Source organism: Thunnus maccoyii, chromosome 12, assembly GCF_910596095.1.
Source record: "Thunnus maccoyii chromosome 12, fThuMac1.1, whole genome shotgun sequence".
Lineage (NCBI taxonomy): Eukaryota > Metazoa > Chordata > Actinopteri > Scombriformes > Scombridae > Thunnus > Thunnus maccoyii.
Genome location: NC_056544.1, coordinates 27,247,841 through 27,266,187, shown reverse-complemented (window position 1 = coordinate 27,266,187; position 18,347 = coordinate 27,247,841). Strand labels below are relative to the sequence as shown.

At 39.8% G+C, this 18,347-nt stretch overlaps 1 protein-coding gene across 11 annotated transcripts in view; it reads left to right on the top strand.

Moving 5' to 3' along the window:
- Positions 1-18,347, top strand: part of LOC121908104 (receptor-type tyrosine-protein phosphatase N2-like) — a 250,156-nt gene that overhangs the window by 195,517 nt on the left and 36,292 nt on the right. For all 11 annotated transcript variants that reach the window (XR_006099174.1, XM_042427810.1, XM_042427809.1 and 8 more), the window contains 3 exons: positions 4,004-4,201; positions 12,819-12,966; positions 16,724-16,797. Coding sequence is in view for 10 of the 11 variants with exons in the window: in XM_042427810.1 (XP_042283744.1) it covers positions 4,004-4,201; positions 12,819-12,966; positions 16,724-16,797 (420 nt within the window). In the remaining variant the exon portion in view is untranslated. The remainder of the gene's footprint in view (positions 1-4,003; positions 4,202-12,818; positions 12,967-16,723; positions 16,798-18,347) is intronic.

Genomic DNA, 18,347 nt, shown 5'->3' with positions numbered 1-18,347 from the left:
ACAGGAAACTGGAAAAACGGGTGTATTTATCCACCAGGAGGGTTTGGGTTATACCAGTTTACAGGGCAAATATTTGCCTTTTGTTAAATATCCGAAATTGGCCACTTAATGTGATTCACCTCTGATATCATGGAGATTCCACTCTTAACTATAGTAACAGTCTATAAAACATGGAGTGATGTTTAATTTTAACTTTTTACTAGACAGAGTCGAGAAAACAGTGGAGTAGAATATCAGATATTGGCAGCTTTAACACAAGATGTTTAATATCAGTGTATTTGTTTTCCAAATGTGACATATTGTAGCCAATTGATTAATGATCAATGCAATATTATACATTATGTCACCCAACATACTTAATACATACACTGAACTGGTCATTACACCTAAATAAGACCTGACAGGGTGAATGAAGACCTTAACAGGAAGCCTCACTGAACATTAATTCAGTCATGATTCTGCTAACTATTAAAGACATTAATCATTTGAAACAGCATATTGATTAAATTTTTTATTACACCAAAGTCAGTAGGCTTCATTGTCTGGAACCATGAATGTCTCTTCCAAATTTCATGGCAATCCATCCGGTGGTTGTTGAAATATTTCAGTCTGGACCAATTTTTTTTTTTTTAAAACCCGAGTGTTTGTTAAAAATTGTTAAAAATGAACATTACCATTTTAAAGACACTAAGTTGCCAACTTCAAATTGCTTGTTTTATCCAACCAGCAGTCCATAAACCCAGCAGATGTGAATATTTGGTCCTTTTTTCTTGCTAATTGCCTGAAATAATCAAACAGTTATCACAGTTGTTGATGATTTGCTGTCAATCAACTAATTAATTATCATTCTGCCACTTAAAACATAATGTGAAATAACACCGTAACACAGAAACATAATGTTGGTCAGGATAGAAACAAGGCTTATTCTTTTATAAGCTTTCAAAAAAACCCTGACGTCTTTTAATACAACGATGACAACATCTATAAACACAGCAGTTCAGAGTATATTCAGCTCTGGTTCAGTGCTTCCTATAGTATCTGTCTGCGTTCATGTTTGTGTTTGCCTCCCACCAGCAGGGCTGTCAGTATCCCCCGGCCAGGTGCTGGAGCACTTTAATAATCTGCACACATTTATGAGTCTGTGTCCGAGCTCATAGATCAGTGTCAGCGTGCCGACCTACGAGAACATCAGTCAGATCAGATACGGACTAATGAAGGCCTGCTCACATTACCTCCACCGTCAATCAAACACGCCGTTGGTTAATCATCGGCATCTCTCTCATTAAGAAACACAGATTCCCGCTGAGATTCGGCCCGGGTCTTCTGTTACACTCGGTGTCCTTGTAGGCTGACGTATGTGATGTATGGTTTCAGATATAAAGGATGTGCCGGGAGACATTTATCGTTGTGTTCTTTTAACTTCACTGTTGCCAACGTTGCAGGCAATAATATGATGTGCTTGTACAGGATCCCATATAGCAAACTGGGCGGTAGACGTTTATTGTTTATCAGTCAAGAACACGTTGATTGGACACATTGATTACTGATGTATTAATTGTTAGGATTGAGCATGTAATCCACTTCCTAGACAGCTTTTTTTTTTTTGTGATGGACAGAAATATGCAACAGGTGTATATCTGCTGTATATCTGTGACTAATATCAGTTAAAGAAGGGAAAGATGGTGCACAAGTTTATTTATCAAGAATATGCAAATATCATCCATTTCAAAAGTTTAACTGCTGGACACAAGACGACCCTTCTCGGTATATGCACATTGGAAGCTTCAGGTTTCAATATCACACTCATGTAAGTTGCATACTGGACGACAGTTGACCTCTAAAACGATGGAAACATGTTTGCTGGACTTGGACTCCTTGCTTCTGTTGCCTATGTTTAGCTTCACAAGCTTTAATTTTATTTCAGGTATTAACTTTAAAAATGTCCTTTCAGATTTTTAGAGAGTAGATTTGAAGGGTTGTATCGCCCATTTTTTGTATTTTTTGTTTGTTTTTTAAAGGCGTGTTCTCCCGAGTGATTCAGCATATGGTCTGTGCATTTGGGTCATGCTTTAATTTCAAGAGATATATGACTGCGGTAAACATTTTTCAGTCATATTACTGCAGCGTCAATGCAAATTATTAGGTGACCTACATCAGTGAGAAAATGGTTGTAATGATTTTGTTCCACCAAAATGGATAAAGCATGTTTGAATAGAACTTTGTAAGTACAGGGGAGGCATCTTTACTACACAACATGCGTTTAAATGTTTAGAAAGAACCAAACAATTATAAGATATACTGTATAATTATGTCAAGGCTGCAGCATCATAGATTTTTGATGTCAGTATATTGAGATGTTTGAGGTCTCGACTTTTGAATTGTGCCTTCAAAATGTAAGGAGGAAGTTTCAGGATTGTTTCAGATGCTACACATGTTCATGGTGTAACAGCCTTGTTGGTCTTTGCCATATTTTTACTGCTGACATGTAGAATGCGTAATATTATAGTTTAAGAGCAAGACTGTCTTTTCCATTGTCTCCTGTATGAAGTGGTATAGTAATTCATTGTGGCTCATTGAAGTTCCCTCCTGGGAGTCGTGTAGAGAAGGCCTAGAGGAAAACTTCAACATTATGTCAAGCATTTCATTGTAGTCGTGTATCCAGCAGACAGAAAATGACAGTTTGCCTCGGCGCATGAATGAAGACATTTTATTAGCAGCTGAGAGACTGCTGCACACGCTTTGCCAAAAACTTATGCTAAAGTTTTTATTTATCAAGGGAAGGCTTGCTGAGCGTGCATGCTGTTTTCCACTGACATCATGGAAGCTGGCCAGTAGAACAGCAGTGGGAGATTAAGTGGCTCGGTGGTAGAAAAGTTATACTTTTCCTCATTCACAATTTTTGCAGCCAGTCTTTCAACACTCAACTTTCTACTCACAAGCCATCTTCTCTTACCTTTACCCTCAAGCTACTCATGGTTTTTCCTCCTATTAATTCTGATTATTCGCACGAGAAAGAGAGTAACAAAGCCCGTAACTTCTGAAAGTTTGTTGCATGAAGGTCAGAACACATTAATGAGGACAATTTGGATAACAGATCCCATTTTCTATTGCCTGGATCTACCCCTCACACTCATAGTCACTCATTAAGCTGCTGATATCATTTTCAGCTTTTTAACTTTAAAGTACAGAGAAAAAAAGAGGCAAACTAGTAAGGATTCTCATGAATAAGCAATAGAGACATAATCCTGCAGCCTATGATGATGACCGATGTGATTATTTAGGTCCTGCATGAATCAAAATCAATACGCTGGTCTTAGTTACAGACGTTTCTCCACCGAAAAAGAAGCTTGATCAGTTAGATTAACAAAGCTTGGGACAATGTCTTCCTGAAGACCCTTCACAGGTGGTTTCACGTGGATTCACATCGTAATTCATGTCAGTCTGACTGTCACATCATGGCCATGTGAACTGTATAACCCAACCGTAACTTCTTACATTTGACATCAAGGTGTGAAACCCTACAGGGGTTTCAAAACCTTGGACTTCCTAGTCAGCAGAAATGATGAAGCCTCTTGGTGAAACGTCATCAGCTCTGCAAAAATCAAACCTGCAGATATTTCATTTATTAAATTACATTTTTTTACTTGCCTAGCTTGTCATCTTTAAAAGGTTTAGACTTGTGATGTCAAGTCTTGTAAAAACCACCCTTGTGAGAAGTTCCAGCTCTTACTCTTTGTAATTGCAGCCAAATAAAGATGCCATCAAATAATCAATAAACATCAACTCTCCACACATATGAGCAGATTGAATTAAACTCTGAGCATACCCATTGTCTTTTGTGGTTCAACAACTCACTTACATTACTAGTTTGAAGGGTTTCATTTGTTGTGTAGGCACCTCCGTCTACTATTTAAAGTGCTTCGAATGAAATTGTCCAACAAATTACGACATTACTAATTCCCAACTTCACGACAGCACTGACTGTAATCCGTCCCTCCTGTAGGAGCTCTGTCGGCAGCGAATGGCGGTCAAACCTCCGGCCGAGCGTCCAGAGCCCATGTCCTCCAGGATCAACAGCGTGTCGTCGCAGTTCAGCGACGGTGGTCCGGCCGTCAGCCCCTCAGCACGGAGCAGCATCTCCTCCTGGAGCGAAGAACCCGCCCACTCCAACATGGACATCTCTACTGGTCACATGATACTGGTAAGTTTCTTAATGAGATAATTGTTGTAATCAAAATGCCAAATGACACCAATGAGGCTCCCATTCCTGCATACTGGATCAAAATGTATTAAATTTCTCTCCTGTTTCCAAACCATAAGAGAATAAAGTTCTTCATCAGATGGAAAGAGGTTTCAGGTGGCCTTTTAAAATGAGTCACATGGGAGAAAATCATGCATGATGAAATGGAGACTGTCACAGGGGGCTCATTTTTCACCATAAACATCTCTTACAAAGTATATTTAATGTGTCTAAAAGCCAATAATGGAGCCCCAACATGTTTAACATGTATCCAACTTGATATCACAATCATGTTTAGATAAAGACTGGAAATTTCAATATTTTTCATCCCTTACAGTTAAAGATTGTAACGTACAAACAAGAACAACATCAGAGGGAGTAAAGTGCATTTCTAAATTTGTTCGCGGAGGCAAGAACCCCAGTCCTCACTAAATATCTGTTTAGTTGCATAAACTAAAGGGAGTATTTAAGAGTCCTGAGTACAACAGTAGAAAAAGAAAGCATCAAATAGGACATAAGAGGAGTTTAAGAGTCAACTAATGTTGGTTTCCCATCTGGGACTGCGAAGGATCTTACAACGTCACAGTTGATGATCCTACCTAATACTTCTAAATCACCAAGGACATGAAATGTGCATGAATTTGTGTTTGTGACTTTGGAAAAGTTTTAACCGATGGATTTGAAGGATATATTTAAAGACTTTAAGGAGGATTGAGGATTGTCGCTCAATTTTTCATCCTCAATGACAAATAGTTTCAAATGACTTTGGGTCCTTTTTCTTAGTACGAGTGAATCAATGAAACTCAAGTTAACATATTCAGAGTCGTTTATAGATTTTGACTAAAATCATGACCATGACTGGATCGAGTAATATAAGCTAACTCAATTTAGAAGGAAGGGTTTTATTGGTGAAGTGAGAGCAAACGACCTGTTCAGACCTCCTACTTTTTGCCCAGATCTCAGATTTATTTATTTATTTATTCATTTTTACAGCATTTCAAATATGTATGGTGTTAATATATGGTTGGAGAAAGAATCCAACCAATCAAGACTAAGAATGAGCCATAATCATTTTGTGCCAGGTGCAAAAGAATAGCAACATCCATGATAAATAGTGACAAAAAAAAGTTAATTCCACGGTGAAGATTTTATTTAATAAGAGTATTTCAAAGTGAGTTTTATTTTTGTTCTATGCAGTAATAATTTGCTAAAACTGTTGATTTGTCCTTTAACAAGAAGAATCACACATGCCCTGTAATATTCTTGCCCTTACATTACAACTTTTTTTTATCCTACCAGAGATTTTCTGCACTTCGTTTTATCCAAAACTTCACCTGCTTCCCTTTAATCCTTAATCCATTTATTCTATTTTCCTTCCATCTCGTTCTGTCTGTCTTCTCTGCATTTCTGCATATAGCACTCTTTTTCCTCATACACATGCATACACACACTTCTCTTTTTCCTCTCATCTCACTCTCCCTCATCTTTCTCCCTGTGTCTTTTTTTTTTTGTGTGTGTGTGTGTGTTTCTGTACATCTCATTACACCCACAGTTTCTATAAGCAGGCTTCTTACCCTCTTCTATCCTGCAGATGAAAATCTCTATTGAACCTCGGTCGCATTCTGTCGAGCGCCGGCGTAATTGCAATATATAGCTATTCACTTCAACCACCCACCACCCTCAGCAACACCTCCTCATCCCCCCCCTCCCGCTCCTGCCTGCCTCTCTCTCTCTCTCTCTCTCTCCATGCATTATGAAGCTGCCGGCGAGATGTGACAGAGCGGGCTTTTTGATGTGTTCAATAGGCACAAAGATACTAATTACCCCTGAGATTTGCACCAGAGTTGTGTTCAGGAGGAATGACTCCCTTTGCAGCCCCGTGCCGCTGCAGAGAGCGGCTCTGTTGTTTTACACGAACGCTCAATCCTGCTAAAGTGTTTCTTTGGCAAGCGTACCCACAACACGATATGATGCACGCGTTTGATGCACCAAGGTCACATGTGTAGAAAATAGATTTTGAGTTTTGAGACGGCGAGGTCTGAACTTCTTTAGGTACGTTTGCTTTGTCTGCACCAGACGAAACTGCCTCAGCAGAGGTGGCATCGCATTAGAGATAACAGGAATGAAATGAAGTGTTCCTCGTGTTCTGTCAAGTATTCAGTTGGTATGTGGGCCACAGTCTGGTCAGGGTGATTACTGCATTTGTTATAATAATAGAGACTAATATGCAAATGGTGTGCAAGGGAACAAAGGAGAGAGACTATTCACACAAAGAGGTGAATCTGATTGGATGTGGCTGTGATGATTAATGCATTTTGTGTAGGTGATGGAAATAAATGTCCTCTTGAATGCTGATATTCCACTTAAATCCTCTTCAAAGTAACTTTAAAGTTTTAAAAGATACTTTCCACTCTGGAAAACAATTTCTCTTGTGAAGTCTGTTTCAAATTTACTTGTGACAGGAGACTATCATCTTCATAAAAATGCACACAAATAATGACTGTCCTCCCTCAGAGGCAAAGGTGTAAGTAGTGAGATGTCATTAGAGCGCCACAAAACCTCTGGGGCTGGTTGTACATTGTGACTTTGGCACCATGGTTTGTATCTCATGTCCTACCCACAGTCAATGTTTGTTTCCTCTCTAATCATTTGTCTTAGTTTCAGTGACCTTAACATAACCAAACCTTACAGCAATAGTTTGACATTTTAGGAAACACTTATTTGCTTTCTTGCCAAGAGTTAGCAACCGGTTAGCTTAGCTTAGTGCAAAGATGCTGCTGGTTGCCCAGCAACCATACAGGCACTGGCATTTGACAATTGTGAACTTCCAGTCTAGTTAAATTACCTGAAAGTTTCTGCTTTAAATGGTCATCATAGATGAGTGTAGTCAAACTGTAGATGAACAAAATGTCTGCCTTGGTTTTCTGCCACATCCAGTGACTCAGCAGAGAAATTAGTTTTATTCAGTTTACAGGTGCTAGAAGTCAAATGTCCTTTTTCATTTAACTTAGATTATCAGTTTCCATTTAGTGTTTGGACTGTAGACATAAATTCTGCCTTAACACACAAATGAGCTCCTTTTAATTGCAACTGCACTGATTAATACTCGTGAAACCTGTCCAAATGGACTGCTTTTATCGAGCGCTGCTGATGAGGAGTTGCTTTAATTTTGAGCTCATGTTTTTATTCCACTGAGGAAATAAAAAAAGATAAAACAGAAATTCTGAGCAGTTTGTCAGTCACTGGATGCTCATCATCACAGGAAGTGATAATGTGTGATTCATTGTTAATGGGGGTGTGCTGTGAGCTCTTGGCTGCCATTTTTTTTTTCCCTTCTAATTTTTGCCAATTACTGCAATTTAGCTGTGAAAGAGAATGCAGGGAGATAATCGAGAACAGCAGTGTAGTAATGCATACACTGAGCTGTAAGTGTGTTTCAGCACCTTGGACAGTTCCACACATACAGTGAAGCAGACTACGGCTCTGATTGGTCCAGACTGTCTCCATCCTCCCACAACAGAAACATTAGAAAGCAGAGGGGAAGTTACATAATGCTACTGTCAGCTGTTAACTATGCATCTCTAAAAAAAAGTCTCACAAACAATAGGGGGGGGGGGGGGGAACTCATTCACCCACTCCACTGGGCTTTGGAACTTTTTAAAAAGCCCAAAGGTCAGACTGTTTTTACTCAGCCCACAGAAGGATTGTGACCTTTTTGCTGAAGTTAAAAGATAAACATAACTAAAAATTTGAGTTGCAAGGTTTCCACACAATAGTGACAATCTGGGAAATATGATGCTATTTAATGTCTTTTACCACCCACCACACATCCTCTTTAGAAAAGGTTTTATGGATTTGCTGCCTCTATCTTCTCTACATCATTCTCCACCTTTCATTGATTAGTTTTCTTGCATTTCCTGCTTTTTTTTAAAAATTCTTTTTGCTGTTTTTCTGGCATTATTCTACCATTTTATCCCATACTTCTTTCTTTCTTTCATCATTCCATCAGGTTATTGTATTTTTTTATTACTTACCATTAATGTATGACATTAGTGTTTGTTCTATCCATATTTTTCCTCATCTGTGATTTTCTTAACTTCTTTTTTTAGCCTTCCTCCCTCTCTCCCTTCCTGTCTTTCATTTTTTTTCCTTCCCATGATTTGGAACAATGCCTATTTCTTACTGCGCATACTTTTCTTTTGCAGTCAGAGCTGTCAGTTTTACAAAAATATTCAAACTTACAAGAGGACTCATTTCAGATTCACATCATGATGTCAACCAGAGACAGAACAGAGAGTTTCATGGCAACAAAAAATGGGAGCCAGTCAACACATTTGGGGGGGGGGGGGGGGGGGGGGGACTCAGAGCTGAGGGATTATTTTTTTTCAGAGTCGCGTGACAGGGAGAGACCAAATCCATCACATAGCGAGAGGAGCCCGCCGCCGCCGCCGCTGCCGCCGCCATGGAAAAACAAATATTTCATCTAATGCCCTGCCACGCGCTGGAGTGAAGCAACTGTTGAGTGATTAATAAAAATCACGGGCGTCAAAGAAAGGAATAATGTGATAGCTGATGAGCTGCAGCGTGGCCCCCCTCTCCCCCCCCCCAAACAACCCTCCCACCTCCCAAAAACTTAATTGCCTCTCGTAAACCCGGGCAAATTCCATGTCATCATCCACCCACTGATTTTAATTTGAGGAGAAACAGCTTTAACCATCTTATCTAAGTTAATGTATTACTTGGTCCCATGTGACTGGGACTGAACAACCCCCGCAACCCCATCACCCCCCCCTCCCCCCCCTTCCCCCACATCCTCTCTGCTTGTGTCTTAAGAGGATTAGTCGACTCTATATATAAAGCACATTATCTTGTCTTTTGTTGCTGGCCAAGTAAGTGTTATAGATTATACTGCAGCGAGAGCCTCCATCGAGATTAGCTGTGCTGGGAATTTGTTGTGGTTGTGGTTGTAGCTCACCAGCAGGCCAGCTGGGATGTGATCTGTAGAGTTGATAGGTCGCAGGGCAATGGCTGGAGGAAGAACGGGCTTTAGGAAATGGACGGTTAAATCAGTCTAATGTGGTCAGCTGGGGAGAAAGAAGCATCCAGCTACAGAGGAGTTAGACTCATGTATCAGGATGATGTCAGCTTTTTAACTAAAAATAAAACTGCAGCCTCTGAAATGGTGGATATGATTCAGTTTGATTGATTATATGTTTGTTGTAGAATTCACAAATGGGAAGACTTTAACCTGAATTGATGCTAATGCAACATTTTGATCAGACTCAACAAAAAACGCAATTTGTCATTTCTTCATTCACTGGACGTTTATTAATGTTTGGTTTTTTTAAGCCTGAAGAAGAATAAAACTCTTGTGGAAACACACAAAACTAGCAAATTTAAATAATACATTTTAACAGGACAAAATATGGCAATAAGTCCAATCCAATGTACCTCCATGGACTTTACGTTTTATGTCTCAGGACTTCTGTTTTTTTGTTGATGATGATACACTTCAACCATTACTTTTCTTTACTTTACTTTTTTACCAGAAAAAATGCAATATAGGGATGCTATCAAACTAATCTTATTTCATTATGACAAAATCAGTGGTGGAACAAGTATTCTTTACTTCAGTAAAAGTAGTAATACTACATTGTAAAGACTACTGGTGTTCTGGTGGTTAAGATGTAAATCGTATTATCGTAACATCCCCTGTTCAGTTCTAGCTGGTCCCTTCTATCTCTCTCTTACAATGTTTCCTGTCTGTCTCTACTATCTGTCGAGACAAAAAGGCAAAAAAAATGAATTTAAAGTACAGGAGTTTTATCAGCAAGATGTGCTGTGAGTATCAGAAGTACTAATTTTGGAGAATGGTCACTAGTATGTATTAATTGTATTATATAATTACTAAAAAAATTGTAATGTTGGGCATGAAAAATGTATCATATTTAAGAAGCTTGTCTTCTAACTAGTAAGCTTTCAAACAAACGTGGTTTTGTTAACAAATACAATATTTGCATCCTGAATGTAGTGGAGTAGAATTATGTAGAAACATAAAATGAAAGTGCCTCACTGAAGGTAAAGTACCTCAAACTTGTAACTAAATACAGTGTATTTAGCTCCTTTCCACTACTGGATACTGGTTTCTCAGAGTGATTTCTTTCACCCACTCCTCCTTTCCCTTCAGTTGCTGCTGATCCAAAATGGCCGCTGCATTACGTCACCTCCCATGCAGCCGGCCTTCATGCTGCTGTTTCTTACAGGTGCTTAGATGGTGCGTCAGAGCCACAATGGCGGCTCGGGCAGGGACTTATTGCGTAGCAGTTTTTATTGAGCACCTTTGGCAGCTATAAGCCCCCCCGGAGTAAGGGGATTATTCAGTGTTTGGCCGACACATGGTGATCTCAGCACCTCCTGATTGGATTGCAATAATCCCTTTACACAGCCACAAAACCCTATTACTCTGGCATTAGAGAGCGAGAGAGAGGGTAGGGGGTAGAGGATGTGGAGGGGGGGGGGGGGGGATGCATCTGATGTAGGACTTTGTGTGTGTGTGTGTCGTCTTTAGAAGTGTATGAATTTCTGTATGCATGAGACTACAGTGTATGTTTGCAGGTCATGTGTTTTGTGTGATTGTTTATGCATGTTGTTTGTGTGTGTGTGTGTGTGTAGAATATGAACATGTGAGTGGGTGTCTGTACATTGAGTGGATTTTGTGTGTGTGTGTGTGTGTGTGTAATGATGCTTCATGTGACTGTGTATCTGACTCTGTGTTGCATTTCTTGTGTGTGTATGTGAGAGTGTGTGTGGGTGGACTGTGTTTTTGTGTACCTGACCTTTATGTGTGGATTGTGCTTTAGATGTATGTTTGTGCTTTTTCTTTATGTTGGTTTTCTGTATATTGGTGTGTGTGTGTGTGCATGCATGTGCACTGCGTGTGTTTCTAGTTTAGTTTATTAGTTTATTTAACAGGGGCCATGCACAACACAATCAGTGTGTGTGTGTCTTTTGAAGGATTCGGACGTCCTGCTGTTGATAAGTGGCTGTCTGCAGGTGGATGCTCGCAGCTCTCAGCTTCCTGTTGCATCATTGCTGCTTTTAGCAGCTCAGCAGCAGATATAATAGAGAGACAATATACTACAACACAAAATGGCTAGTGTGTGTGTTGTGTTGGTTCGTATATGCGTGTATGTGTTTTTAGCTATACGCACCGCCGCTGTGAAAAGGTGAAGTCTGCTTTAAGCTCAGTAACAGCCGAACAAATAACAATCCGGACAAGCTGCATGTTTGTCGAGTTTGTCAAGAGTGTGTTCATGTACATGTATGATAAAATCACATATCTGCATTCGATCAGGATACTCTCCCATTATCTCCCACCAGCCCGGCTGACTGGCCGCGCTGCCTTCCATTTTTAACAAACTCCTCTCATTTTAGCAGAAAGCCATTAGGCCTTTTCTGGAAGCTAATTCTGATTAAGATCAGCTCTATTTGTAACTGCCACCATAAATCATTGCTGGAGCCATTTAAAGAATCCCACCAGCTCATTTCATTCCCTCATCCATTACAAACGATTGTACCGTCCATATTTTGTGTGCATGGGCCGCTAAAAAAACAAAGCTACAGTGGCCACCATCAGATTATGGCTAACCTGAGTGCTATGGTGTTATGTGCCAAGTTCATTCGCTGGCAGTTGATCAAAGTCACACTGCCTTCCTTAATTATGAATTCTGTATGGTAGGTAATGTCCAGGCTGAACCTGGTTGCAGAGCTAGAGGAGATCAGACTGATATGCACTCTGATTAACGCGGCTTTGTTGCAACTAAACATGCATATGAACAGTAATACCCAGACCTGGATTTAATAGTTTCTCCAGATGATTCTTTGCTTTTGTTTTAATGTTCATGAAGAGCCAGAGGGGCTGTTTATAATGTTATTAAAATCAAGGATGTAGATGTAGAATTTGACCTGTTCTGCTAGTTTTCATTTCAAGTTTTTAATGTATTATCTTGAAATTTCTTTGCCACTTTCATTGTCTGTGACTGACATTTGTAAACCGAAGAGTCCTAACGAGTAAACGTCACCCATCTGGTGTTTCAAACAGGTCAAAACAAATAAGTATTATCTCTGTTTTCCTTTTCACCAGAGTGGAGCATCACATCGGTGGGATTTGCCACATAAGACAACACATAACATTAAAAAGCTGATTGGCAATCACAGGAAAGAGCTCTACTATCTATTTGGTTGACTTTTCTTTGATTGATAAAATAACTGGTACCTACTTTCCCATCTGGTGCTCCACCGAGATTCAAACAAACATGCAAACACTGTCAAGCTGCCAGACAATTTAGGAAAGCTTGCTCTGTCAGTTAAACTGCAGGGTGTTATGTGAAAGTTTGTGATGAAAGGCTAAACCTGTCTCCATCTGGTACTTCAGACAGATTAAAACAAGTACAAGGAACCTCACTCATGAACATATACCAATACAGTGTTGGTAATGGACTGGGAGTAAAAGTCTGACATGTAAAACTATAGAAATTGGTTTTCAATCTCTCCTCTCTCTTCTCCTTGTCTCCTTCAGTCCTACATGGAGGATCACCTGAAGAACAAGGACCGTCTAGAGAAGGAATGGGAGGCGCTGTGTGCCTACCAGGCTGAACCCAACGCCTGCACCTTCGGTTTGAAGGACGGCAATGCGAAGAAGAACCGCTCCACTGCTATTGTGGCATGTAAGCAATGAACTTTATCGCTATTTTGTTCAGTCTCTTCTTAGATCTCTTTTTCTTGTTTTTTTTCTATCAGCTTTAAAGGTAATTAGTGGACAAGCTGTAAGCGTTTGGATTGCAGTAATCAAAAAGTGATTTACTAAATGAACCACCACTTTAATATCTACCTTGCAACTTCTGCTGTTATAACTACTTGGTTTTCCACACCCCTATAGGTGAATGTTAAATGTGCTTTTAAGGGCATTTCTAATCATGAAAATGGCCAAAGAAAGTCTCCAGATACCAAAGCATGGACTGGTTGTGGTTTAAATCAAGAGCTGTTGTTTCTATCAGAGCATCTGATGTAGATCACAAAAAAATTCTCACAATTAAGAGGTAGACCATGTGGTATCTGATGGTGGATGTAAATCAACTGTGTAATGTGCCTTGAATGAGGTTCCTGTTCTTGCTATTGATGCTGTAATTGTTTAATTCAGTATAGTGTACATGTTTGCCTTTCAACATGCAACCTTACTGTAAGTTTTGGTATTAACAAAATATTGGATGTAATTAGCATGTTAAAAACTGAGAAGTGCCACATTGAGCAGGTTAACCCTCTGGAGTCTACCATAGACTACTATTCAGATATAGCATCGTTTGGTTTTTTGCTAATTGTGAAGTCATTTTTTATAGTATCATCAAGTGTTTTATATCCTCAAAATCAGCACAACCTCTGTTATCCAGTGATGTCACTAAATAAGATGTACTACACTGTAAAATTCAAGAAATAAGGTAATAATTGTAGAAAAAAATACAAAATCTGCCTATAGAAATTCATCTTTTTTAATCAAAAAACAGACAAAGGTAACATAAAGAAGACTTTCTTCAACACAGAAAAAAGAAATGTCCCAGAACTATTTTGCTAACAGCTTCAGTTAGTCCCTTCCCACTCTGATCTTAAAAAAGAGGTCTGAACAACAGGCGGTTTTTGCCCTTTGAAACCAACCATCTAGCTGTGGTATGTGTCATGGCAAAGTCTGTCCAAAATCATGCAGAGAGGCACACGACATGCCTTTTCTCCTTCCTTTTGTTGCCTTCTTTGATGCTTCTTCGCCACGAGCGTTTGCCACAGGTACGTGGACATACACCCTGTCATGTACTGAAGAGTCCAGAGAAACCTCTAGCAGCTCAGCCGCAAGCTGCTCTTGAAATGCCTGGTGGGTGATGGGCCGTACCTCTGCAGCACACTGCTGGTGGCAGTAATGTCAACAAAATAAAAAAAAGAGGGTCCTGTATCACTTCATGGTCTTGTGATGGACGCTGTAATATCTCAGCAGCTGATCAGACAGTCCACAACACCCATGTACCTGTTGAATGAATGAAACTTTATTAGTCATTGTTCAATAACAATGTTCAGTAAATGACATCTTAATATAGCAGATAATAACAGCAATCATAAATAATACCTGTTGTACTCCCCCAGGCAGCCAGTATAATACTGGACCCCTTTGTGGCCCCTGATTTAGAAAAATCCTTGATCCGCCCCTGCACACACCAAACTCAAAAAATCTAACTCAGTGTAGTTGGAAAACTACTTTTCCTCCCTCCATATTCCTCTATGTACAGTTACCCCCCAAAATACGTAGATAATTCACTAATACTTCCATGTCCTGTTGTTGGTGAGTTCCATCAATAAAATTATCCTCATCTTCAGTGTAGCCCGACTCAGATGCGGATTAATTTCCCACCTCTTTGTCGCTGCTTTGGAGAATCACCTGTACACCCGTACCTGTGTACAACCTCTGGCTCATGAAGGAGGCATCTGGTATCTGGTTTTCACTTTTATTTGTGAATGTTTTACTGGAAAAATAAAAAACTTCTCCAACTATATGTGACAGCTACAAACGAACTGCAGCCTGCTCGTGTTTTACAAATATGAAAAACAAGCTCTGATTGGTTCATTTACCACATCTGGTCAAAGAATATCCAAGTTCTGATTGACCGGGAAGCCTTGCGTGATGATGTTATTGATGACAGTGATTACTGTTACACTGAAAACAGATCTGTATAACAAGCGAACATGGCGTAACGTTACATAGTAAGCGAAAGCAGTTTTGCATCCACATATCTTACAACCTTACACAACGGTTTTCCGAGATTAACCCCTAGACAGAAACAGTGCTCACTGTGCAGAGGGAAGTCTATGGATTCAGGAGGTAAAAAAAGTATCTGGTAGCCCAAAGTAAACAGTTTAGGCGAGTTTTGGCCGAATGATTATCACAGACGTGTAAATGAAAAGGCAGCATTATTTCCTCCTCACAGCAAACCAAACATTTCTGAGCAGAACCAAAATTCAGCCGTTACACCTCTTGATGTCAATCCTTCAAACACGGTGGGATTACTCTCACAACCTCTCAACAACTCACCTCATATATTCTGAACCCAGCCGTTATTATCAGAAAGCAGGAGCAGGAGGGTTGTAAATTAGTTCTCTATTAAATCTCTCCTGCACCGACCTCATCAATGATTAAAATTTCTAAGCTTCTGTGGAAATAGCCCATCTAAAAAAGTGCTGTCCCATTCTCTCCACCAGGCCCAGGCTTAATGAAATCCATGTTGTCAGCAGGGAAAGCAGTTTGTCAGGAATAAATTGCGCTTCCTATTTGAAGCACCACTGGCTTCTCCAAGAAATTTTCAGAACTGTTTTGCCACCATCACTGGAGACTTTAAATGGTCGCTCGCAAGAGTGAAATGTACAAACTAGGATAATTTGTACCTCCCCCAAAAATTTAATGGACCAGTTATGATTCCCAGGGACTACAGAGGGCAGATCCTCCAAAAAAATGAAAGAGAGACAAAATACTCAACATTCAGTGTTTTAACCCAATTCCAAAATACACTGAATACATAGTGCATCTACTAACAACGAACACAAAAGCTTCATGCAGACATTCATCCATAAAAATCCAGATTTTTTCCCTTAAAATTTGTGTAAAGTGTCCTTAAATCTAGATAAGACTTTTCTGACACCATCTGATGCTACCATATGTCTGTATTGTGTATCAGCTGGTTCCAACTCTATACAATGTTTAAACTGAGTGACATATTTTAACCTAAGATTTCATGGTTTTTACATCTGCACCGTTCCATCAAATGGAAATATTCTACATGTTTTCTGCATGATTTTATACAATTTTCCCCTAAGTTTAACCAGGTTTAACATATTTGGTATATTGGCAACTTTTAGATCTGAAAAATTTCAGCCAAACAACATGATTTTGTAAAGATGGACCCACTGGAGCACCCAGAGTTTAGGAACGCTTCACTGCTCAAATCATCTTGTTTTATCCTATTTTGAAACTACTAACCTTCTGAATGAGTGTCTGATCTCTGAGACTTCTGGTGAATTTTCTGGAATATCACAGAAATGTGAGAAGTACCTACCAGAGCAGGAAACTCGGGGATCAATCGATCACCTCTTTGAGGAAAATCAAGGAACATCAGGGAATTTCTCAGTCACTTACTGGTTCATGCTTTAATCTTAAGAAAAACATATCGCTCGTACTAGAGTTTCTTCTCTGGGCTGAAAACAACATTGACAAACCAGGAGGGAATAAACTCTTTAGGTCAAGGAAACACATTGTGGAAATTTACATCAGGACTCAGGAGATAATCTTGTCTACTCAACAGATACGCAAAGAAACTACTAATTACACTGCATGTAAGATGGCTATTGCTTTCCTAAGACAAAATGCACAGAATTCTTCCATTTCTGTTCCAGACGATCACTCCAGAATCACCTTGAAGGTGGAGAACAGCCAAGGAAATTCTGATTACATCAACGCCAGCCCGATCGTAAGTACCTCCCCTGCATTCTAACTTTATGCTTCACACCGCCACTATGCCAGGCTCCCACAGTCCCCACGGGGCGTCACAGGAACAAAAGCAGCCTACCGTTATACAATATAAATTTTGATGCAACGCTTGCTTAGCTTCAGCGGCGGTCCCGCGCTAGTGTGTATGTTCTGCACCATGAATATTAATCATACAGCAAACACCCCGGGCGAGTATTCACTTGTGGAAGGTGTGGGAAAGGACATGCGCACGGCTCTCTGCAAAAAAATTGATCCATGGGGTCTTGGGAATTTTTTTTTTTTTTTACCTTGGGTTATGCTAATTTGACACTAGATTGTGTTTACTGTTACGGTGCGCTCAACTTGCAGAGGCCTTTCCTTGTTGCTGTACAGATTTGAAACAGCGAAACAGCCTGTAGGAAGGAGCAAGGGGAAGAAAGAGCCATGTGAATTCAGTAAGTGAGTGTATCAATTTGGAAACCAGTGTTGGAATAGTAGGTTTACGTTTCCCTCGAGGCAGATACAGTGGTATTCCATTAAAAGCAACAGGAACGCTATGCATTTCAAATCTGGGCGTCACACCAAGAAGTGGCTGAGTATGTGTGTGTGTGTGTGTGTGTGTGTGAGAGAGAGCGAGAGAGAAGGAATCAAAACTATACAGGAACAAAGGAGCAGCCTTGTCAAATGTCAATCCCACAAATGCAAAGACAGATGCAGAACATGAACCCACGCATGCAAAAGGAAATACATGCATACCTAAAATCACACTTTGACACAAGCACTCACAGACACTGAAATGTACACACTTGCTAACACACACATATATGCGTGCATGCTCACCCACACTCGAACAGGATATATACACACACACAGATGCCATTCAGTGCAGATACCTATACAGAAATACAGACTGTCAATAACTGTAAAACTTACAAAAAAAGATGGATTGTTATCAGCAAGTACGTAGCTAGTAACACTGTAGAAACCCGTTGAATAGCTTCAGTATTATTTCAGTTTCTTTAGATTTTAAAAACACAGAGGAACTCTACATTTCTTGAGTGTCCTGAATCCACCAACAGTGATGAAGAGCCTCAGAAAACAAGAACTCAAGAACTTGAGGACGGACCAATTATGGTCTTGTGCTCACAGACCTCTACTTTCTATTTTACTTTGAAAATCCAATTACCACGCACCAGGCAATTTGAATCTGTATCACCAACAGCAAAATGTATTTTTCTTAGAAGAGGTATACTACCACTGCTTGCGATCTCCCGTGAGTTGCTGTAAGTCAGGCGCTGCTGAGATTACCTGCGTACAATTTGGTCGGTGTGGGATTTTTAGTTTGGTGTAGACATGAAACACTCACACACACACATATACAGCCAAAAAGATGATTTTGAAGGCTGAACAAAGCAAAGACCACTTCATTACCTTTTGATTGAGCTGTTCAAAGCAGTACAGCTGTGCGCTAGGTAAACAAAATAATGAACCAACCAGATGTTTTCTGTGCTAGTTAAAGTTACGATAACTTGGGTTCGCTAAATGACACAA